At 40.0% G+C, this 23,808-nt stretch overlaps 1 protein-coding gene across 4 annotated transcripts; it reads right to left on the reverse strand.

The window, feature by feature from the left end:
* Positions 1-604: 604 nt before the first annotated feature.
* Positions 605-23,785, reverse strand: ST13 (ST13 Hsp70 interacting protein). 4 transcript variants are annotated; one of them, XM_086479866.1, is made up of 12 exons: positions 23,667-23,785; positions 18,471-18,528; positions 17,121-17,190; positions 16,941-17,011; positions 16,349-16,415; positions 15,687-15,738; positions 13,526-13,636; positions 12,030-12,132; positions 8,671-8,787; positions 7,913-7,976; positions 6,679-6,779; positions 605-2,486 (listed from the first exon to the last, which is right to left on the reverse strand). In XM_086479866.1, exons 1-12 carry the CDS (start codon positions 23,774-23,776, stop codon positions 2,358-2,360), a joined length of 1,053 nt encoding a protein of 350 aa, XP_086335992.1. In that variant the 5' UTR covers positions 23,777-23,785; the 3' UTR covers positions 605-2,357. The 4 variants fall into 4 exon arrangements, with proteins under 4 accessions (XP_086335992.1, XP_086335984.1, XP_086335977.1 ...); XM_086479858.1 differs by having other exon boundaries at positions 7,925-7,976; positions 15,687-15,771; XM_086479851.1 differs by having other exon boundaries at positions 15,687-15,771.
* Between the last annotated feature and the right edge of the window lie 23 nt (positions 23,786-23,808).

Genomic DNA, 23,808 nt, shown 5'->3' on the forward strand with positions numbered 1-23,808 from the left:
CCAGTTTAGCTGCTTCGATGGTCACATGCCAACCTGGGGAACTGAGATGAGGTTCAGACATCTCCTCAATTAACTTACTGGATAAGACTAAAAACAAACAAAAAAAAACCCCACACACCAAGGGAGTCACAGAAAATGCATTACCAAAGAACACAAATCCAGCTAAATCGCTAATGCTAACACCAAAATTAGGGAAAGGTTTTTCTTGAGTCAATCAGCGCTGAGTAAGGGTAACTGATGTGTAAGCAAGCAGGCATGATGCAGACGTGACCATTTCTACTAGCTAGGGGTAACTTCCTACATTTGACTAGTCATGGATAGACAGACACAAACTGCTAAGATGGAGTAACAGGAAACTGTAGGGAATAAATCTATACTCAAGATACTTTAATTCATGCACAGCACATATGCACCAGCCTGAATGAAGAAGTTGCATTTCAGCCTGAAATACTGAGAGGTGACCTACTGCAAGTATCGCCTCTTGGGAACAGGAGATCAAGAGCATGACCACAAGCCAGGCGCACAGCAACACTCAATCATTACTTGAGTTCATTTGGTCATGAAGACAAGCCCTTAAGCATTTAGTTCCAATTTAAACCACAAGTTATATATACAGTTTAATTGAAGCACTTCCACATTCAATTTAAGCAAAATAGGTTTTATCAGAAAGTTACACAAACCCAAAAAGCTTTATTTTTCAAAACCATACTTTATTTTTAAAGGCTAAGAGAAGTATTCTGAACTATATTTTCTTAAGCAGAGATTCACATTTCATTCTGCAGGGTCATTAGTATGAGAAAAAGCATTTGGGGATTTATTTTTTGCAACCGTTGTTGAGTTCCTACACCAATCCAGATTTATTTTAAAATGGTAACATCAGTTATGGCTTAAGATAGAGAATTACAGAAGAGTAACACAAATGTTGAGACTCAAGTGGTGAACTGGTAACTATGGTCATTTTTCCACAGAAGGATAATGTTCTAGCTAAGACAAACAGAAGCAACAACTGTCTTTATTGGTAGGCAAATCAACTGAACATCATCAGCATAGACACTGCCTCAGGGATAGCCATGCTGCTCATCCCCAAGGGTTAGAACAATGTTCTGTCTGCTCCAATTACTTCACCTTTTCCTCTGTATCACAAGCCTCAAAAACATGGAAGTAAGAAATCACAACAGCAGCAGGTTTGTTTTGTTTTGTTTTTTTAAAGAAAAGGATACAAGAAAAGATGGAAGACTACAGTATGCGGTGAAGGAAGAGTCATCACCTCTAAAAAGACAGCAGGACTTTGGCCGAGAAATTTTAATCAGTAAGCATGAAAGGACTCAAACCGACTCAGAACCCAGAGCTGCAATTTCGTTGGGTATTCTCCCCTTCACCGATTTGTAACTCTGCATTTACATGTTCTGGATGGCTTGCATTCAGTGGGACAGAGGTAGTGATGGGAACAAGATTCCTTCTCTGAAGTTTCCAAATAGACAAAACCTGGTAAGCATGACCCCAAGGAAGGACGAGTGCAACCAGCAGAGGACCTGCCAACTGGGAAAGGACAAGAGCACAAGCACAGACAAGAAGCTGCTCTCCCATACCCAGACTGATAAATAAAATGTGATGTAAAGGTGCTGGACAACAATTGAGCAAGTAACAAAACCTCTGCGGCCTCTGCAAGATGTACTTCATGCCAGGTTGTGCAAAGGATAGGACTGTACCTTTGCTGCACAGTTGTGGTGATCAAAATATTACATAAATTGAAGTACTGCCAGAAGTTCCAGTGTGTAACTAGCTAGCATGGTTATACGGATAATTTTAATAGCTATATGAAGTCAGTCACCCATTTACAAAACAACAAGAAAAAAGGACTTGTATTTGCAGACAATTCCTTTATCCAGTTAATTCTTCAAACTTGTCCCACCTTTGCTATTTGTGACTAGGCCAACTTTTCTGTCCTAGGGGGATTAAGACTGACTTCAACTGTTAAAGTTCCTTCCTCTTTGCTCACTGAGAGTAATTAAAAAAAAATCCAAAACACAACAGCAAGTTTTTATCTTACACTCCTGGAATATTACAATTTCTTACAGGAGTGTTCATTCAAAGCAAACTGTCTGTAATACTCATATAAAAGGCTGCAACATTTGGAGAAGGAGGGATGGTTGAAACTAGGTTGTCTGAACATAATTTGAGTGCTATAAACCAATCACTGAATAAAGTCAACGCTTGGGGCTAGAGAGCAGTTCTCCTTCAAACACCCCATTTCTCTTCTTAAGAAGATCAGAGGTACAATGGTTTGTTTTATTGCAACACTGGTTAGCCAAATCCAATCCTTCCCATTCAGATATGATTTTTAAGAACCAGGGATTTTATGGTTTACTGCCAAATTTGGCAGACAATTTACTGATGAGATTCATGACCTTGGGATTGTTCTGGTATTTGGACATATTTGCTGGGTTCTGGGCAACATCTTGGAACGCAACCATAACTTCTGGATCCTGCAGAACAGAAAGCAAAAAATTATAAAATCAGGGCATTTATAAAACAAGTCTACAAAAGTTAGTGGTTATATGGTTCCAACACGAATCTAGTCTTGCTCAGCTTTTAACATGACATGCCAAGAGTAGAGTTTTGGGCAAGAGGTTTCTGAAGAGAACCCAGTAAACACCAGAGTCATTTCTAAACTTGTTATAGTAATAGCTCAATGTGTGAGATGGGGGATAAGATAAAGAGTTCTTTTTCCCCCAAAACAAGAGCCAAACACAGCCACACCTACTGGATAATTTCAAGAGCTCTGTGTGTGTAGCATGCATGATAGGATAACCCTCCTCTGAGCAACAACTGCTACTTGTCCCTTTCACCCCTTTTCCTTCTAGCAGAAGAAACTTTAATCTGCTGGACTGTGAGCAGATGATGTGGCAATGTCTGGCTTTTAAAAATGCATCTAATTCTTATCCATTCCCCACCTCCTCTGATAAATCACACTTGGAAGAGAACCTTGTTATCTCTCGTCAGACTACTGTGTTGCAGCTTACAAATATATTCGCGTATACATTAAAGTCAGCAGTCAAAAAATAAAAACTTCATCTTCTCTATTTAGGAAGGGAAGCATTAGTTTGTTTTTTTTCTGTACCGCCCATACACTTTGGCCTCCATTGAACTAGAATTGGTTTTACTCATTTTAGATGTGTATGTTTTGAACAGTGCCCTCTAACAAATCTGCATAGACCGATTTTACATCTTAGCCTGGAAAAAGCATTTCCATTATAGGCAACTTCTACAAAGTTTCAAGTTTCAAATTTTAATTCAGCTAAAGTGCAAGCAGTTTATTAAGTCAAACACAAACCATCTGCACTAGCTGGAATTTCATCTGCTGTTCTTTCTAGCACATTTAAGTAGTTTCACTGAAAGATCCCATCTTCCCTAGACTTCTTGCCCATTGCTACCGCAGATGTATTCTTTGGAAACCATCAAAAACCAACTGGTGTCCTCAGAGCTGTCTGTGCTACAGCAACACCATCCTGTATTTATTCTGTCATCAGACACAGACAAAAGCTGTTTAACAAGTCTGATCCAAAACTGCATTTGGTAGGTGTGGGCTCTGCCGAAATCACCCACATGGTTCAGTCATGTTTTATACACGTTGGGAACCAAGAGTCAAGTCTTATCTTTTGTTAGAAGGGTTTACAAGTGTTTTGTCTCCCTCACAAAAGGGAATCTGCAAAGTCTATGAAAAATAGGATGCTGAAGTTCAGAAAACAGACACTAGATGCATTTTCTCCACTTTACAGAATTCCTACGCAAAGAAAAAAAGAGGGAGTTTCACAACCCCATAACTTCTTGAATTTCCAATTTCAAAACAGGGTATACGACTTATAAAGATTGTGTCATGTTGTTAAATCTGGTTTCACCTGTATATGAATCCGGAACAAAAAGCTGAGTAAGCTTAGTCAGGAGTTTGTTTCAAAGCACACCTGAATGAATGTTAAATATCCAATTTTATGCTACATGTATTATGGTCCTATAAATTCACAGCAAATAAGTTATTCTGTACTTGTGCAGCTCCCTGGAAGCCCTCAATCTTAGACCACGTTTATAAAAATGTTTAACACATCGATGAACAATATTATCAGAATGAAGTTTAAGACTGCAGATATCAGTGTTTCCATAAGGAAATATTTAGCACATAAGGTGGCATAGGAACCATTGTATAAAGGGCAGTAGTGAAACAATCAGTTTTCTAACGCTCTAGTCTTTAGCTGCAGAAGGATGAAAAATACTCCTAAAGGAAAAAGTTATCACTATTCTTTGTTCCAACTTACACATTTTGGTGGGAGTCTGGGTCTAACATATGACTACATGTCAAATAAGGAATACATAGGTTCATCTTACACATCAGTCCCTTTAAAAAGAACTTACATTTGACCTGTGACAGCTTTCCAAAACACAAATGTCTTGTTGTGTCCAGAGAAAGCAGTTGCACATGCAAGATACTACAGAACCCTCCAGACAGCCAAAATAGTCAAATAAGAAACACACATACAAACATTTCAGCCAATTCTCTGGATTAGAAAGCTCAGGGGCAAATGAGCTGAAAATAACGTGCATTAGAAGTCATTGCAAAAGGTTACAACTACTACCATTAAGAAGCTATGAAAAGAAATGCAATAGAATTTTTGCCAGTTTGCATCTTTTGTGTGTAAAAGACTAACATCAGCCACAATTAAAAAAAAGGGAAAACCAACCTGAAGACAATAAATCTTCAGGTAATGGAACATAAAATCTCCATCAAGAAAGAAGTTTTTATACTAGTTTGCAGAGATGCTTATTGTTAATGATGAGCAATAACTTCTATAACATGTCCATAGGCAGCCATATCAGGTTTTCTCGTTGCTTCTACAGATGACAAGCTGAAGTTGACAGTGTAACCGGTTTAATCTAGCTCACGTTCAGGCGCACAGTTTTAAGGTTTACCAAGATGTTAACAGACTCAGGCATATTTCAGTGTTAGCTCATGGAGAACAGTCTCAAAGACGATAAGCTGATAGTCACTAAGTCTAAGGAGACTGAGAAGAAGGTCTTTACTCTGAGAATACTCCAGTTTCAGCAGTAACTCCTCACTATGAAAAGCCTCTACATGCTGTCAGTTAAAAGAGTATCTTAAGATTGGCAATTCGTGTGATTGAGTATCTTCAGACTTTTTCGTAACACCTCAGATAACCAATGTAATAGCTGCCAGCTACCGTTATCCATCAATATATTCCATAGCTGCACTGAGCAGAAGACAAGCAGTAGAAACTACTGTCTTTTAAGACTAGAGCTTACACTGCCAATTCAGAGAGGACCAGAACGTAGTCAGTTGGACATTTTAGGAAAAGTCAGCAGGGCAGACATAGGTGAGAGGCTGAATAAATCATATCTAGATGTAAAGCTTGTACAAAGAGGTCAGCAAAAGACTCAAGGCTTTGCTGACAGGTTCTACGTGTTAAGGCCTGCCTGAATTATTCAAAAACACCATCAACGCACGTTCTTGCAAGAGTCCTACAACATGTTGGGGTATATGTTATCAGCACGAAATGCAGTCTTCTGAAAGGCGTGTGGCAAGCGCTTAGTATTTCCTCGTCTTTCCTCATCCTCACTCACTTCAAAGCTCTGTTTTCAGCAACCCTAATTTCAAACTCCTGTATTACAGCATAAATTAGCCAGGAATAAATACAACTGCAAGTCGTGGGCTTTTTTTGCATGGCTTGTACGCAAGTCAACTTTGCTGACTGTGGCAGCCTACGTAAAGGTGTGTTTCCAAACACCAGCAACCATTAAGGGAACCCATGAACTTTTGGATGGAAAGTGATGCTTTTTTTTTGCGATTTCAGGGCATATCAAATAAGGGTCCCTTGTGATGCTTTTAGATGAGCATCATAGCTGTTCAATGAGCAGAGAAGACCATGTAACTCTAGTTTAACCACAGCAATTCAGATCATATTAGTATGTAAATATAAGTATATAGCTCAGATTTTTCCTAGCCCACCTGCCCCTAAAACAGATGTTCTCACATATGTTCTATTTAATCTGCTGGAATGCTTTTCTGGTGAAAAAGTAGTCATGACATTGAGCAATTCATTAATTGGGCAATTAATTAAGCCCACTGGGGAAGTAAGCCTTCTGAACATGAATTTAGAAAATGCCAGATGCAGAACTATTCTGATGCTACCCTGCCTCTGGCAAAAACCAAACACTTAATCCCCTAAGAGAAAGGCAATTCTCATTTCAATATTATTGTAATATATTGTGTTGAAATAATATTAACAAACATTTTTTGTTTGTGCATAATTATCTTGCCTAAATGTGTGTGCATTCAAAAAAGGAGCAAGTGAATTATAACATGTGGAAAATAATCATTAAGGACACTCAAAAGAGATGAAGAACTCTATATAGCACATAGTTTTAACTATCATAGGTGAGTAGGTGTGCGTAGAGGTCATCTTTAATTAAGCTTCCATCAGTTTGAAAAATAGCTAACACTGATTCCAGACGGCCTGGTGCCACACACAAGGAGAGAATTATCGTAACAGAAATAAGCAAGTGTCCCACTGGTACCCAGAAGGTCACACCTTTCTTCCTTCCCTTAGCTCACAGGAGCTGTTCTTCCCCCGTTCAGCACATTTAGCTTTGATTTTAACAACCACTCACCTGCATGGCTGCAAGGACTTCTGGATCACTGAGAATCTCATTGAGACCTGGCATACCTGCCATTCCTGGCATACCTCCAGGCATAGCCCCAGGAAATCCACCTGAAAACCCAAGACAAGAAGGCATGATGAAAAACATGTAACACATCTATACAGGAGGCTCACAGAGAGACCAAGACATACTTCCTTTGCCACAGCTCTAAAGCCATGTCTTCCATAAGGCTACAGCTGATCCACTGAATGGAAAGCAGCGTGGAGGCTTGTAATGAGCATCAGGTTTTAGCACCTTGTACACAGATGCAGTTATTTTTCTGGTTAACTTAAATCAGGTAGGTCTCAAGCCCAGGAACATAAGGAGTTTGAATGCCTGGGGTGAACAATTCAGGGCAAAAGCAGATCAGTAGTAGTGTGTCCCAGGCACATTCCATGTTTAGCTGGAACTTTAGGTTTGAAAAAATTGTACCACCAATGAAAAAAAAAAAATCATCCATGAAGCAAAATGATTGAGGTTGGTTTTTAATCCTTCAGCAGCAGCCATACCAGCTGCGCTGAGCAGGGCAGACATGGTCTCTATTTGGTTCCCCTGACAAGCTGTTCCACTTGGAGAATGCACGCAGCCTACCTCAACTACATCCCAATCTTCCTAAAGCATCAGTACTTACTCTTGTTTCTCCCCAATTTATTGTACTCAGAAATAACATGGAAAGCCTCTTTTTTGTGGTACAAGGACAGTTTTTCTATAAGGTAAACTGCACTACCTCCTTTGAGAAACTACTCTGTTCAACAATAGCTTGCAACTAGCACAGATTTCCCTAATATTCAATGCAAATTTTCAACTTTAAAACTTTGTTCTTAAGCAGAATAGGTCCAAGGCAACCTGGATAATTCAGAAAATATTTTTATACTAGTTTTTCAGCACATATCATTAAGCAAATACTGCACCTGTGTTTTCTCAGACTTAAATCCTTTCATTCTGTTATCCATCACTACTGATTTCTGAGGTTTTCACTATTGATTTTCTTGCTACCCAGCATCAATCCTCTTTAAGAGAAAGAATCCCATCCCTCTTCCCACTAGTGCTCAAAGAGTTATTTGTAGACAAGTTCTAAATTTCATTTAAAAAATTTTCCTGTCTTGAGAAAAAATGCTACAAAAACTGTGATTATAATACTCCATATAGAAACAACAGTCACCTCTACCTCGAGTATTGGTGCTCATTACTAACAAAAAAATACCTGGGAAGCCACCTGGGAAACCACCAAACTGAGCTCCTCCTGCCTGTCGTCTTGCTTCTTCCTCCTGCAAAGGAAAGCACATCATTCCACAAAAAGCAATGGAACTGCAGCCTGTTTTCTACTGCTCAGCAGGTTTTAGGAGGAAAAAAAATAGCCGAGACTGTTTCAGGCAGGTAAGCCATCACAACAAACAAAACACTTCACTATGTACAAAAGCACCCACAAAAAATAACGTCTACTATTACTTTAGTATGTTTTTGCAGATAAGTTATGCAGAGCATGTTTTTACTGAATATGAACTGTATGATTTGTTTCAGCGCCTCAACTTACATTTTTAGAACCAACTCCTACCCACAACATATTAAAATACATCAGTAAAGCATGAAGAAAAAGCAAGCAAACTATGTCAGGAAGTGAGGAACAGAAGTATTATCCTGAATTTAAAACCTCCCTCTTTGGGAGACGTAAGTATTTTAAGTGAAAACTATTCTGTTAATAGTCATACAATAACTGATTTCTTGAAATACAGGATTAGTATAGATTCCAGAACCTGTTTTTGTCATAAGCAATAAAAGCAGATGCAGTCCAATGCCCTCTTCTCCAGGCTTCAATATTGGTCAAGTAACCAAGACAGAGATCAGCTCTCTAAAATTTAATTCTAAGAATTAAACCGGAAATAATTCTCTGTAATTCACTTTAGCCAAAATAACTATGACACTCTCCAAATTATTAAGAAATATTAAAGCCTAAGTATTCACCCTTTGTGCTCTCTCATGCTCCTCCCGTGCCTTCTTCACTCTTTCCATTCTTTCCTTGATTTCCTTTTCTTCACGCTTCCGCTCATATTTTCGGCGATGTTCTGCAATTTTCTGAGCCTGTTACAATAGAATATCGAGATTTCTTATACATTTCTAGCATATCACACAACATGTTTCAATACAAAACAGATGTAAGCGTAACCATCTGCTTTTACCAGTTCTTAAAAATAAGATCTGACTTCACATCCTAAAAGACCCTTTGCTTCAGGAGCCATTTGCTACTTCCTCTCTATGGCAATCAGTTATTCCTGTCTACTCAGCCGTAACGCGATTCACAAGAACATCCACTCTAGTGCACTTTTTTGCTATAGAGCTCTGGGACTTGCACCACAGTTAGAACTTAAACACGTTATCATTCCACGTCCCTTCATGCTCTTATGATGAAATACTAATTTCTCCAGGGCTAAAACCAGCAACTGCCCCCAAAAAGGGAATTTTCACTGGTAAAACAACAAGAAGTATAATTCCCCCTGTGCACATACACTTTTTAGATAGAGTTATTGCTATTCTAGATGCCTTTGCAGTATATACAGTGAGACATAAGCAGACAAAAAAATTCCCAAACAAAACCAAGAAAGGGCTGGTGGGAGAAGGTTTCCTTCCTACTATTAGGTTTTTCTCAAGTCTATCAAATCTACAGCCCCAGCAGAAAAGAGCAGTTAGCAATGAACTCCAAGGCTCCTCACTCAGGGCTTCCTGTTAACAACAGAACACCTGACTGCAGCACTGCTTTCCTGAAAACAGAATGTATCCTTATCCAGTACTGCAAAAAATGGTTCATGATTTCACAAATTGTGTATGATGGTTACCTTGTAACACTTCTGTAACTAAAAAACACAGCAAAATCAAGGTTCAAGAACAGAGATTCTAACTACTACTACAATGGATACTCTTGCAGTTTCAATACAACTTATTTTTGCTAGGAGATATTCATTCTATACTACATCATTCTTGAAGTACATCTGCCAAAGAGAGCACACTGTAATCAGCAGGACTGACTGATACTGAACACAGCACATGTTATCAGAACCTGATGTCATGGCCATTCAGTAGTTCATTAGCAGAGAGGTAAGTGAGATTTTCACTATTGATTTTCTTTTTTTTTTTTTTTAAAAAAAAAAATGAAACAAAGAGTATCTAAAGTTTTGAGTTTCATTGTTTCCAAGTATTTCTCAAACCGAACTAAGCATTTTTAGAATTTGACTCAGACTTTCAGCTGCAAGTGCTACACTAAAAGTGCTAGGAAAGCTGGAAGTGAATAAATTAGGTGAACGCATCATCTTCACTTACCAAAGACAAAAAAAAAAACCAATCACCAAGGAAAAGATCATACATTTTTCCTTGAGCTACAAAACACAAATTCCCATACAGTTGGCAACTACACATCAATGTATCACAGACATACTGTGCTGTTTCTGTGCATGGGCAGATTAACTGGGAAATAAAAGTTCCCCCTCAGCCAAGCATTAAGTATACCTCTTCTAAAAAAGGTTGACACCTAAGACCTAATTACATTTACCACAGTCTCCAACACAGAAGACTAATAGGTTGTAAGATCGTTTCCATTGTTGCTTTGCTGGAGACAGTGTCTTCTAAAAAGCCACAGTAGGAAAACGGAAAGCTGAAGTTATAAGGCACAGGAATGTTTACGCCTGTGGTGGGTTAAGCCTGGCTGGCTGCCGGATGCTCACCAAGATGCTCTCTCACTCCCCATCCTCAACAAGAGAGAGAGAAAATTAGATGGAGAAGCTCCTGGCTTGAGATAAAGACAGGGAGATCATTCATCCACTGCCATCATGGGCAAATCAGACTTAACATGGGGAAGATTAATTTAATTTATTGCCAATTAAAAACAGAGCAGGATGATGAGAAACAAAGACAAAACTAAAACCACCTCCCGCCTGTTCCGCTTCTTCCCAAAGCTCAACTTCATTCCTTCGTTCCCCACTCTTCCACCTCCTTCCCTGACCCTGAATGGCACAGGAGGATGGGGGCTGTGGTCAGTTCATAACACTGCATCTCTGCCATTCCATCCTCCTCACACTTGTTTTCCTGCTCCAGTGTGGGGTCCTCACCCCAGGATACAGTCCTTTGCAAACTGCTCCAGCTTGGGTCCTCCCCACCAGGTATGGTCCTTCAGCAACGGAGTGTTCCAGCATGGGTCTCCCATGGGCTGCAGCTCCTGCCAGAAAGGCAGCCTCTGCACGGCCTCCACTCTGCAGGCTGCAGTTTCTGCCAGGAGCCTGCTCCAGTGTGGACTCTCCACGGGTGCAGCTTCCTTCAAGACACATCCACTTGCTCTGGCATGGGGTCCTCCATGGGCTGCAGGGTGGATATTTGCTCTACCGTGGACCTCCATGGGTTCAAGGGGGACAACCTTAACCATGGGTCTTCTCCATGGGCTGCAGAGGAATCTCTGCTCCCATGCCTGGCACACCTCCTCCCTCTCCTTCTTCATTGACCTTGGTGTCTGCAGAGTTGCTTCTCATATCTTTTTTTCTTTACTCCCCTCTCTCTCACAGCTGTCGCGCTGCAGTTTTTACTCCTTTCTTAAATACGTTATTACAGAAGTACCACCGGAGTTGCCACCTGGCTCAGCTTTGGTGGCAGCGGAACCATCTCTGTCTGACGTGGGCTGTCCCACGTTTCTCCTTAGAAGGGGCCAGCATTGCAGTCTCCACCTCCCCTCAGCCTTGCCATGTAAACCCAATACAATGCAACAGCTGCAGTCTGTGCTCAGTCAACCACTTTAGGGGAATATGCAAAACGGGTGAAAAAGAAAGCCTGCTATCAACAGTTTTACGTTTGTTACACAAAAATTCTTCCTTAGAAGAATGCTGGGGTCAACCACTTGAGAAAAGCTGAAAACCAGTCTTGCAGAGATTACGCTGCCCTCATGGGGTAGACTACTGAAAGTACAAATCACAGCAAAGGAAGCTTCCTTTGTAAAACATGTTTAGAACGAAGCTTTGATCAGTCTTCTCTTGCTCGTTTGAATGTTTTTAGTCTAGATTCTAAAATGCCTGGCAAACTTCAAGTGCTTCAGATTCTTCTGTTAAGATTTTCAAAAGGAACATATTATTACACAGTTCAGTTACATGCCCAGCCCTAGAAACTCAATTTGTCTACACACAGCCCTGAACAGCTGGGATTGAAGACAGAAGTATTTATAAACTCAGTTTGAAGTGTCAGATGGCATGTGAACAGGTTGCTGCAAGACAATGCATATTGGAAGAATGTGAAGGCAGCAATGTCACTCAAACAAAGAGGAGGGACCTCCATTATGCCTCCCCACTTACTCTTGGTTGCACCTCCTTCAGCATGGCGCTAGCATCTTCATCATAATCCAGTTTACAAGCTAATGCAAGATCATGAGCAGCCTCCTCCCAGTGACCCAGAAGTCTGGAATTCAAAAGACACCAACATTCAGAAGGAAAAAGCAAACTTAACTCTTACTGTTCTTTAAAATATTTTACAACCATGCAGCATTCAGTATTTTTACCTGCAGCTATATAGACTCACAGAAGTTTAAAGTTTAATAATCATGGTATTTCCTGTAACCTGCACACTTCAATGCCATTACAGGATACTTGCCTGCTTCATACCCTTACAACAGCTTTTGCTTGAAGTCACAATGAGGAATAAAACCCCTCAATCAGCTAATATTGTGGTTTGCTATAAACAAGAAGTGTCTAACAGGGAGAAGATACCCTACCTAAACACCTGAAGCACACCAACAAAAATACTCTGCAGCACTAGGCACTTGTTCAGTGCAAAACCACACATTCAGTGTTCTGTACAAGTCTACACCACTACTACCTCAAACTTTAGTGGACTCTCTTTACTCAGCACTCCAAACATCCTAGCTAACTGGTTGCACCAAGTCTTAGTTGAAGAGGCCATAAAGCTACTGTGCACACTTTTTGACTATTTATACAAACTCTTGATAATAAAAAATTTAAGCAAATGGTAGTATTCCTAAATGGTCAAAGCACTTCCGCTTACAGATAAAAGTGTTAATGCAAACTATGCTCCAGTCTTCTCACTCTTAGGCTCAGTGCCGTTTATTAGAACTGTAGACATTAACAAATTGCTCTCTGAACACTGGTTAAAATGCCTTTGTTTCATAAGTTCTATTAACATTTACTTCTTCCACTTTTATACACATTGCAAGAAGCGTCACCTTTTTTTCTCTGATTTAATGTCATTTTAAAAAAAAGTCTAACTATAGCTGGGGGAATGCATGCTGGCCTAATGCCATTTTAAATAATTACACTGTTTGCTTAATACCACTCTTCAATCACAACAAATGGTTCTCTTAATAACTAGGCAGTTTAATTTACTATGTAAAAATGCTCTAGGATCTAATGGAATAAGGGCAGTAGAGAAATGTTTAAGAATTATAGGTTACTAAATAAAAACTGAACCAAGAGAAAACAAAAGATCTCCAAACAAATAAAACTCGCGGTCCTAGAACTCAATCTTTAGCAAATGATTGGGAAATGCTATTCAGAACAGCAGTAAGCCACTAGAAGACATGTTCTTAAAAAAATAATAAACATAAAAGAGTAAAAAAGGCAGTGCCAGAAGGACTACTCATAAATGGCCATCAATAAACCACCATAATCCTTTCTTTCCTGGAAGCCATACACTCAGCACAATGGTTTCTTGGTGCATGGCTACTGCTCTCAGGTATGAGACTAATAGTTTGGAGACATAGAGAAGGAGAGAACACAAACAAAACTGCTCCCCCCTGTAAGTAAAGCAAATATCACGTACAGGTGCAGTTCATTACCTATGTGCTTTCCCCCTCCATTTGTAGGTCTGTGCCGAGTCAGGATTAATCTTGATGGCTCTGTCACAGTCTCTAATGGCAGCATTTGGCTTCTGTAGTTTCACAAAAACACTGTGGGAACAAGAACATTTATTGTACATATTGAAATACCAAGTTACTAACTTAAGCTGGAAATAATTTTGGATGACTAACAGGCAAGCTAATGAGATAATACATCTGAAGAGCTGAGTTCAAAAAGATTTTGTAGTGATAATGAAGTCACTGAAATTAGTTGTCCCCCCCCGCCACTGTAGGTGAATCATTAGCAAGAAGCAAAAGCATTCATTGTTCAGACTCAAGCCTTGCCAGCGAGAAGAACCTTACTGCACAAGCTAAGGATACGTAAATGCAAAGGCTAGTTCAGTTCCATGGTGTTTGGAGTCTATAGCCAATGGCAACTAGTAATTTGAACAAAACAACAATAATATTATGCATGCCATACTACATAGTCCTTAAAACAGTAAAACAAAGAGAGCATAAGTTATCATACAGGCTACACGAATCAATGGCTAGAAGCATCAGGAACTACGAAATGAGACAGGAGATGAGTCATCAAAATTAAGAGAGGCAAAACAAAACACAAACCCAGAAAGCAGCCCCGATACCTTGTCAGTTAAGTGAAATAACTGCAAATTTTACAAAACACAAGTATTTCACATTAACTAGTAGGGCAGTACTTTAGGAGGTTCAGGCATTTCAAATTAAAACTCTGAAGAAAACACTAAAAAACATCCCTGAATTGACAAAAGTATTTGATATTCAAGATACTCCAAGTCAGAACTTCTGCCCTTTTACATCTACTTGAAAACAATTTATCAGCGATTAAGAGCACCTGTAAGTAACTTCATCATTAAGGCTTCTTATAAAGCAAGCACAAAGTCACACATTCTCTTCTAGAAACAAACAGGTGGACAGCATGTCAGGAGACTGTCTCAAAGCTATATATTCCAATGCTGCTGGCTGCACAAAACCCCTAGTCTCCCAAACACACAAACCCCCAGAACCAAAACCCAAGTCCACTAAAGAGGTAGATTACTCACAGCACTTGATCAGCACTGCTGTTACGCTGCCGGTTTTACAATATCCTGATACGTTATTTACTTATTTCTACTATAGACTAAATTGAGGTAACTCCAAACTTCCCCTAACACTCTAATTTTTCATTGCTAATCCCAGTACTGAGATGATATGACACTGTAAGAGGTTTTAAAAATACTACGCTGGCAACAACAGTGTACTAAAGTACACATGTGGTGTTCCATGCAAAAACTTTGATACGGAAAGGAAAACACAGCAAGGCATGTACCAGTTAAGATGTACTAGAATGGACACTAATCACATGAAAGCCATCAGAAGTTGAACATTTCTTTGAATTATACCTTACTATGGAAAAAGATCCACTAAACTATCAAATCATCCATGGGTAGTGCTTATTTGTCACTAAAAAAAAAAAAAAAAAAAAAAAAAAAAAAAAAGAGATCTGTGGGAACTTCTGCAACCCATACTTGCTCAGTTCTTCCATAAGAATTAGGAAGATAAATATATTTGTGCATTATAAAGTTAGGGCTACCACATATTAAGCCTCATAATGTTCCCACTGCATTACGCGCAGTCTGGTAGATGTAATTAACAGTAAGGTGGGTATTGAATGGGCTGAAAAACAGGTGTGTCCTGTTCAAACGAACAGTTGTTGAACAGAAACACACCTACTTCACAGTGAACAAATTCATTTAGCAGGTACAACAGGGAAAGAATTCGCATGATCCACAATTAACTTGGCATCCAAACAGGACATGATTTCAATCATCATCTTAATCCCAGAATAAACTTAAGATTTTACAAGTATTTGTTGTTCAGCATTATTTTAACTCAACATACCAAAAGCCATATTACCACAATGCATTTTGGACCATCATTCTGTTACTGTTATTAGGATTCTTTATATGGCTGCTTCAGCAGATCTGGTTAGTCACATATAAAAGGAAATGCATGAACTGTACTATTCTCTTTCCCTTATGTGGTTTAAGCTTATGTAGATCCTCAAATTGCCATTACATTTAGGTTCCTTAAGGAAAATAAGAGAGCAGGCAGAAACATAAATCACTGGTTTATAATGACTCACCTTGCCCTCTTGGCATACAAGATGGCCAAACAAGGATTCAGCTTGATAGCATCTGTGAACAAGTCAACAGCCTTCTGAAGTTCACCTAAATATGAGTACCAGTAAAGTTCCAATCATTACGCAATGAAATTACATCCAAATTGACAAACCTGCCTTACAGGGTGTTTTGTCCCTAGGCACTTCTCAAAAGGAACATTATCCACAACGGAAAATCAATTTCTCCCTCCTGCTATGCTACTGAAGTACTAACTCCAAAATTAATGCTGGAGGAGAGGAGAAACTTTTCCCACTTACATTTGTACATTTAACTTTGTATGCAATCAAATAGGAAGCCACATTTTTATTACACAGCTTTTCACTGCATTAAGAACAAACCACTAGAGACACTAATCATAATATCTAGGGAAGTACTGTAACGATCACTTTGCAATTAAGATGCTGCAGCATCTCAGTCCCCCCAACCCTGCCCAAAACTATAGCTACACTGGGAAGACAGTACTTAAAAGAAGCTTTCATGTTTTAGATAGTTTTGGGTATCCATCAGGAAGTGGGTTTTCTCTTCCTTGAAAGCATTCAAAATGGTCCAAGATATTTACTTCCTTTTAAAAAAAGGAGAACCAAACCCAATGTCCTTGAATATGTATTAAAAACCAATTTATCACCTTCACTTAGAGCATTTATTGCTTCAATCTTCTTCTCATTAGCTTGGTCCATCATCTCCTCAGTTACCTAAGAAAATAAAGAAATTGAAAGACACACACAAAACCCAAAAGCTGTAGAGTCCAGGCCAGAATTACCACACTAAGACAGGGCCAAATAAGGGAGCTCCAGTTTTCTGATTCCAGAATCTTGGTTTTAATTTGCACTGAAATAATAGTTCAAAAACCAAACAACTTTGCTTTCAGCTTGGAGACATTAGCCACCATTACTTTTAGCTAGAAAATGCTCAAAAGATAAGCTGAACAATGGCAGATTTCTACATATCTGGTTTTCATGCGTGTTTTGATAAATTTTTTTTGGTGTTTTCTGACTTTATTTTCCTCATTGAACTTTTTGATGAGACTCTAACCTTGAATAAGGAAAGACTGTCGTTTTAAGCCAGTAAGTTTTCTATTTAGGAGAAAAAGAGCCAAAGCAAGAGCTGGCTACTTAGCTAATATAGTACTCATTCCCCCCCAGCTGCTATTCTTGACTAAACTCAAAACCTCTCCCTATCTTTCCTGCTCCCACAGACATTGAAAATATTGTGCTTACCTCCACATTTTCATCCCCCATTTCCTGAGGATCATCATTGTCTGGTTCAATCACTCCCTCATTGTCAATTTCTGGGGGAAAAACAAAAAGCAAGACTAAGCTGCATCTACAAAGAGAGAAAGTATTTCCAGAATCATGTTCAAACTGGTGAAATGTGATAAAGTCATCTATTTTCCACACCTAAGTCACTCTCTTCACTTTCTGGTTCAGGGGATTTAACCGGCTCCTCTGGCTGTTCCTCTTCTTTGCCCTGAAAGAGAAATGTATTTGTAAGCATACATCATTTCTGACTGACATTCTATTCCCACTCCAATAAATAACAATGCATCAGAAAATCCAAAATTAATCTTCAAAGCATCAGATTGCTCTACAACTGAACTGTTCAATTTTTAAGATACAAATCTCCTTTTTTCCTCCTCTCAGATTAAGTCTATCATGCATGCAAATAATTCAGAGCCCAAATTTTGAGGCATGAACTTGTATTATTGGTAAAGAGTGTCCCTCAAATTGTGTAATTCAATAATCAAAACCAAATAATCCAGATAATAGCCAATTTAGTACCAGTTTTGCAATGAACACTAACCAACCCCTCCAATCTTGCTGCCTTCCCTCACAGAGTCTCTGGATCAAGAATTCTCTCAATCTAATACTATTAAGCTAAGGTCCTTTAGCAGTGAACAATAAGCTCGTGCCAACGATTAAAATATTGTTTCCATTTGGCAAGGTCAGAGATCCTTGCCACTCATACTTACTTAAAATGCTTGTTCAAATGTTTTCCTATCAACTTCTCACTACATTACTAACTTCCTCTGAATTCCATAACTTAGCACACCCTGCTTTATCAGGCACAAGCTGCTTGTCTTCACATTCAGTGTCACAGACTATATTCACTACATATCCACAATCCCTACATACAGTTCTAACCAGCCAGTAATTCCAGCATCCACTGTCTTGTTAAATCCAAAAAAATAGTTCTACTTTTTCCAAAATAATTTCAAACTTGGGAAAATCCTACTGTAAATATCTACAAGCCAAATTTATTACTTCGCTTAAAAAAAAAAAAAAAAAAGAACAGAAAGTAATGAAAAACTCTTCCACAATACTGCCCTAGAAAGTTGATAGTTTAACTCTTCACTTCATTACCCACCACGGTCCCTAATGTTTCTTCTCCTACAAAGACTATAATTTAATCCACTAATGACTACAGAAGAGGTGTACAAACAGAGAGTGAGAACATAAAAAACGAAATCAAGACTTTGTTTGGCATTTGCATTGCACAGAACATCAGGCATTCAGGATTAGGGAAATGGAGCATGATAACACTTGTAATAAACTAGGAAGCCATCTGTAACAAGTCATCTACGACAGGCAATGGGCAGGCTTCAGACTGAACTGTCACACTCACTCACCCTAGCATATTAACCCACCCTATCTGAGTGAAAATTGACAGTAATTTTTTCCCTCCTCCTGCTCAGTAATTTTTGCAGAGTCCAAACATCAGTGTTCAATTATAAATTCTTCATATCTCACCTTACTTGTCGCCTCTGTGGAGGCATTGGCTGGAGCAGGTGGTATTGTGCCTCCCATACTTTTCAGCAAATAGAGAAGAAAAAAAAAAAAAAACAAACCAGTAAGATTATCAAAATAGTGACATGTATTTTATTGATTCAAATCCTGATGATAATCCCAGCTTTTTGTTGTGACACAAAACATGATGATCCAATTCACTGTAAAACCAGCGAACAGAAAGCACACATCCTCCACGCTTTTCTCAGGGTAACATAATGCACGTTGTGTCTGTTGGCTCTTTCACCTAAAACTCCACTGTGACTCATACTTGTGCACATCACACATCACCCACCCACCCCTTCTCACAAGGAAAAGCTGCCTCATTGGCTCAAATGGATTTTCTCCTTAAAATGCAACTTATGTTTTAAGTCAAAACTAAATGTTATTATTAGAGATATTACTAAAATTAGGATTGTTTTTGGAACAGAGATCAAACAAGTTAAGAGAACTATAATGGTCTAAAATGCTTACGCAATCAAAAAATTGCTGCCTAGAAAAAAAAATTAATCTCATTTCTCTCATGTATTGCAATATTCCCGCCTATCCTCAGCTACAAGTTAAGGAGCACTCTCTGCACAGACAGCATTCTTTCAATATAGAATAAACTTCTATATTATATCGACTTTGGTTAGCAACCAGAAATAAGCATAGGCTGAATTCTCCAGCTGTTTCATATAACATCTAATCATACCTACTGGCAGGCTGCCACAAGGACTACCATTCCCACCCACTCATAGTTTTCAATTGCTCTGGCCATACATTCTCTTCTTTTCCAAACGGAGGAAAAAAAACACGTTTCTACCAATTTAACAGGCTCTATCAACTTCTTGAGGCCCCACGCAACTGGTTAGATGTGGTGCAGGGGAGAAGAGAAGGAAGCGGGCAAGCAAGAGCGGGCAGGAGGAACTGGAAGGGTGCAGGACTACCTGCTTTCAGGAATTAGTGCAACATACAACTGTCTCCTAAGGATGAGATCCTACAGCTCCTTAAGCCAGGCTGCTGCAGTCTTGTTCTCCCCTCTTTCCTCCCTCCTGTCACAAGCAGCATCTCACAGTCAGGCCCTAAACTGGCTGAAAACAAACCTGGATGGGGGGGACAGGACAGGGATGAATTGGGGAAGAGAGGGCAGAAGAGGGAAGAGGAGGTGGCAGAATTGACAGGTCCTGGCACAAGGCCCTGCAGCAAGAGGCAGGCAAACAGCACCACTCTACCTCTAGTTTCCAAGGATAAACTGTCAAGAAAAAAATACCACAAGTTAAAAAACTCGACATCTTCTGAAGCTATTGCAAAAATCCAGATGTGTCCCTGGAATGCTGACATTACTCAATCTAAGTTAAACTACAAGGAACTAAACAACTGCAGTCTGATAAATCGTTACAGAGCTAGGCAAAAAACACAGTACCCGTTGTAACTGTTCCTCCTACATTTTTACCCACATAGGCTGACATCAGGGCACATAATTCTCTACCAGTCTGTAAAAATTTTTAAAGAGTTTTCTCTAGGACTATAGGGACTGCCTAGGGAACCCTTGGAACTTCTCTTCTTCTGCACAAAGGAAACTACAAATTCTAAAGCATTTTAGGAGCACTAGTAGCTAATATCCAGGGTAACATAATGCTCACAAATTAAGATCCATCTAGCGTTTGTTGGCAACACTGGTTTTGGTGTGGGGTTTTTTTGTGGGTTTTTTGGTTTTTTTAAACCACTAAGACACCTCCAAAGCCTGTCTTGCTGGAAAAAGACTGAAAACCCTCTAACTCAAAAAGGCCAATAACGTTCCCAGCTTCTAATCATGTATTTAAGAACAGCTCAAGCTAAAAAAACAGAGGAATCAAATCCTTGAGCAATTCCAAATTATCAGCCTCAAGATCTGCTAGTTTTAGGTCTGACACTGAATCATTTCAAGGCTGAAACAACTTGGGTCAGTCTCCTCAGCCCTCTTCACATTGCCCTGAAAACTAACCAAGCTTAGAACAGTCTATGAGATATGTTTAACTAACATATACATGTGTTTTATAACATGCTATTTCATGAAGTGCCAAGGCTAAACAGTTTTACTCTTAGTCCTTGAAAACGTTTTTACTATCCAGTTATCCTGTTTATACTAAAGTTACAATCCCAGAACAATTTAAAAGCAAGTTACTCTAAAATCCTTAAAACAGTATTTGATTGCGCTGATTAAATGCACAGCAAGGATATATGCAAAGTTTGCAATGTATTTAACCTCACAGTATACAGATATATGAGACACTCCTGCAGGAAAAGGCAGGTACTGAGCTGAACAAATAGCACACACACACACACACAAGACTTTAAATTAAACCTTTGTGCTAAAACAGTTGTGCAATTGCAGTGAGAACTCTTGGAAGCCGTCAGGACTCCACTGCAATGACGACTGCATGCTTCCACTCATCACGGTGATGAGAAGTGCTGCTTTTATGACTTGTTGGAAGAACTGCAACTGTTATTTCTGCATCCCGTTTCATCACTGACAGAAAAATTATCTTTAGAGATGAACTAGAATACCATGAATTCAAAAGGGTCAAAAACTATTCAAAGCAAAACAACAAAAAAAGGCAAAAAGCCCTGTTCATCAATTAGGGATTCTGTGCTTTACTTTTAATGACTGCTATTGTTTCTTTGCTCAATTGCAGGTTTTTGAAACATGTTCGCTTTAATGACTCATTTAATAACAATTCACATCAAAATATTTGCATTTTAATGCAAATTATGTAAAAGCAGGCATGACTAAAAGGGATGTCAAAACACTTTGTAAATACTACTGTATGCTTTCTATACAGAGAGCATCTATACAGAAATTAAATACAACAGCTAGACAGAATAAAAGTTAGAAGATAACAAGTGCATGAAAACAGGTAAGAGTTAAGCCTTCTGATGCAATATTAACAGCTAGTCAGAAATACAGCATTCCATTCCGGCTTTACTAGCAGTTAACATCATTTAAGTTTAAATAATTAGCTTTAAGGAAAAAAAAAAAATTAAAATCAATCATCAGAATTTTAGTTGAAATATTTCATGATGGATTTCAGTAACGTTTAGTTGTCATTCTGTAATCACGCACAACATTACCTTGGTGACTAAACCTATGTCTTTCAGATTCACACAGGTAAGCCTGGCAGAGATAAGACTTCTCGAGTTTATTTCCACCTGAAGCCAGGCCAGGCTAAGTTTCAAGTAGTTTCTAAGTTTCCAAAGAATGAGAAGACCCTATAAATGCCCTTAACAGTCCTACTGCAAACAGCACTATTATGGAAGGGCAGAGAGAAACCCATCAGATTTCCAGAGAGTTTGACATGAAAAGTAATTTGGCTACCACTCCAAATAGGCAGGTGTATAACTTACCCACAGACATGAAGAAAACCAAAAAACTTAAGGGAGCTGTAAGAGGTTCTACTTTGAAATAATTTTTAACTTCCGAGATAAAAGATAGCCAGCAAAGATTTTACATGGAAGAAATTCCACAGTTCAAAACATGATTTTTATACTTATAGTACAAGCACCCTTCTATTAACCAAATACAAACTCTAAAAATTAATCTGGAAGTCAGAGCCCTCCCCATTAACATGGAGAAAGTTAGAAATCAGATGATCACTTTTCCATTCCCTAACACTTTCTTCGGACAAAAGAAGTCAAGAGTTCTTCATCTCCCTCCCAAAAATACTCTGTTCACACCTTCAGAATTACACAACAGAAGAATGGATGTAACGTAGGGTGCGGCACCAAAGTCTTTTACACAGTAGCAAAAAGAACTAAAGACCTGCAGTAGGATAAAATAGACACGCATCTCCTTCCTAGGCGTACGTGCAGCTGCTGTCAGCACTGCAAAACCACGTGAAGTTAACTAGGAGTGGTTTTACAACCATGCTAATATTCAGATGCATAAAAAAGTTTAAGCATCACTGTAAAAAAAACCTCAAAGAAATAGTTCATTGTAGCCATTTTCATTATATCACACACTGTGAAATGCCAGTATTTACTTATATATACATACATATACGCACACAAAGCCCCACTACTTTTTCAACTAACTGCAAGTACTGCGGAGCAGAAAGGACACATTAAAGTACTTTCAGATTAAAATTTAAAGCAAATTTTCTGAAACAAATCCCAGCTCGACACTAGACAAAAATCTTTTACCTTCCTCTTTCATAAAAATGTGTACCTGCAAGGCCTTTCCTCGCTTCTCAGAGTTCTTTAGAGCAGCGAGGGTTGTAGCTGCGAAGGCCAAGCAGAGGTGCCCTGGCTGAACGCAGCGGTTCTGCGGGTTCCCTGCCAGCAGCGGAGCACCCCAACCTTTCCAGCCTAGTGTTCCTGGGCGCTCAGGGATGGTTTTCTATCGCGAAGCACCTGCTACGACAGGCCACACTGCGCAGAAGGCGACGTGCAGGGTCGAACAGCAGGAGTGTGCAGCACCTCACAGAGGAGCAAGATTTCCACTCCTCGATACGTGAAAACTTCCAAGGGGCAAAACACATTCTGGCCAGGAACCGTTCCGCGTGTCAGCCCGTCAGGTATTTTATGCTTTTGGGTACCGGGATGTAAATCAACGCCGCTCACCTCCCCGCAAACTCGGCTCCTTTTAAGACAGGCTAGCCAACTCTGCTGCATAATGCGAGAATTAGCTGGGTAAGTGTTACTCTGGGGCTTTCCAACCTGGAAAGCTGAGCGACCGAGACGGCCGGGGGGCAGGCTTTTGCAACGAGAATAGCCAGAGTTTAAACAAAAAACCCCAACAAAACAGAACACAAAAAAACCCAAAACAAAACAAAATAACAAAAAGTCTTTTTAACGCTCCAGTTGTAACCTCGGCGCGCCCCGCAGCGGGAAGGGGCGGGGGGGGAGCAGCGCACCGGAGCCGCTCCCCGGCCAAGACCCGCCGAACAGAACCGGGCCGGGCCGGGCCGGACCGGACCCGCACCAGCGACAACCCACGACCCCCCCCTCCCCTGACCCCCCGGCCACGCGGCGGGGCCGCGCGCCGACACGTGCCGCACCTCCCCCCCTAGCGAGACACGCCCCCTACCCCTACCACGTCCCGCGCGAGACCACCCCTCCCCCCCCTGCCGCCGCCGCCGCTGCTGCTGCCGCCCCCTCCCCTCAACGGCCGCCTTCCCGGCGGCGCGGCCTGTGACCGACCTCTCCAGCCACTCGCGGAGGAAGGCCAGCTCCTCGGTGTGCAGCAGGCCCGGGTTCTGCTTGCACAGCCTGACGAAGGCCCGCAGCTCGCTCAGCTTGCGCGCGTCCATGGCGGAGCGGCGGCGGCTCCTGGCTGGATCGC

The sequence above is a fragment of the Leptosomus discolor genome, chromosome 1 (genome assembly GCF_034619465.1).
Source record: "Leptosomus discolor isolate bLepDis1 chromosome 1, bLepDis1.hap2, whole genome shotgun sequence".
Classification (NCBI taxonomy): Eukaryota; Metazoa; Chordata; class Aves; order Leptosomiformes; family Leptosomidae; genus Leptosomus; species Leptosomus discolor.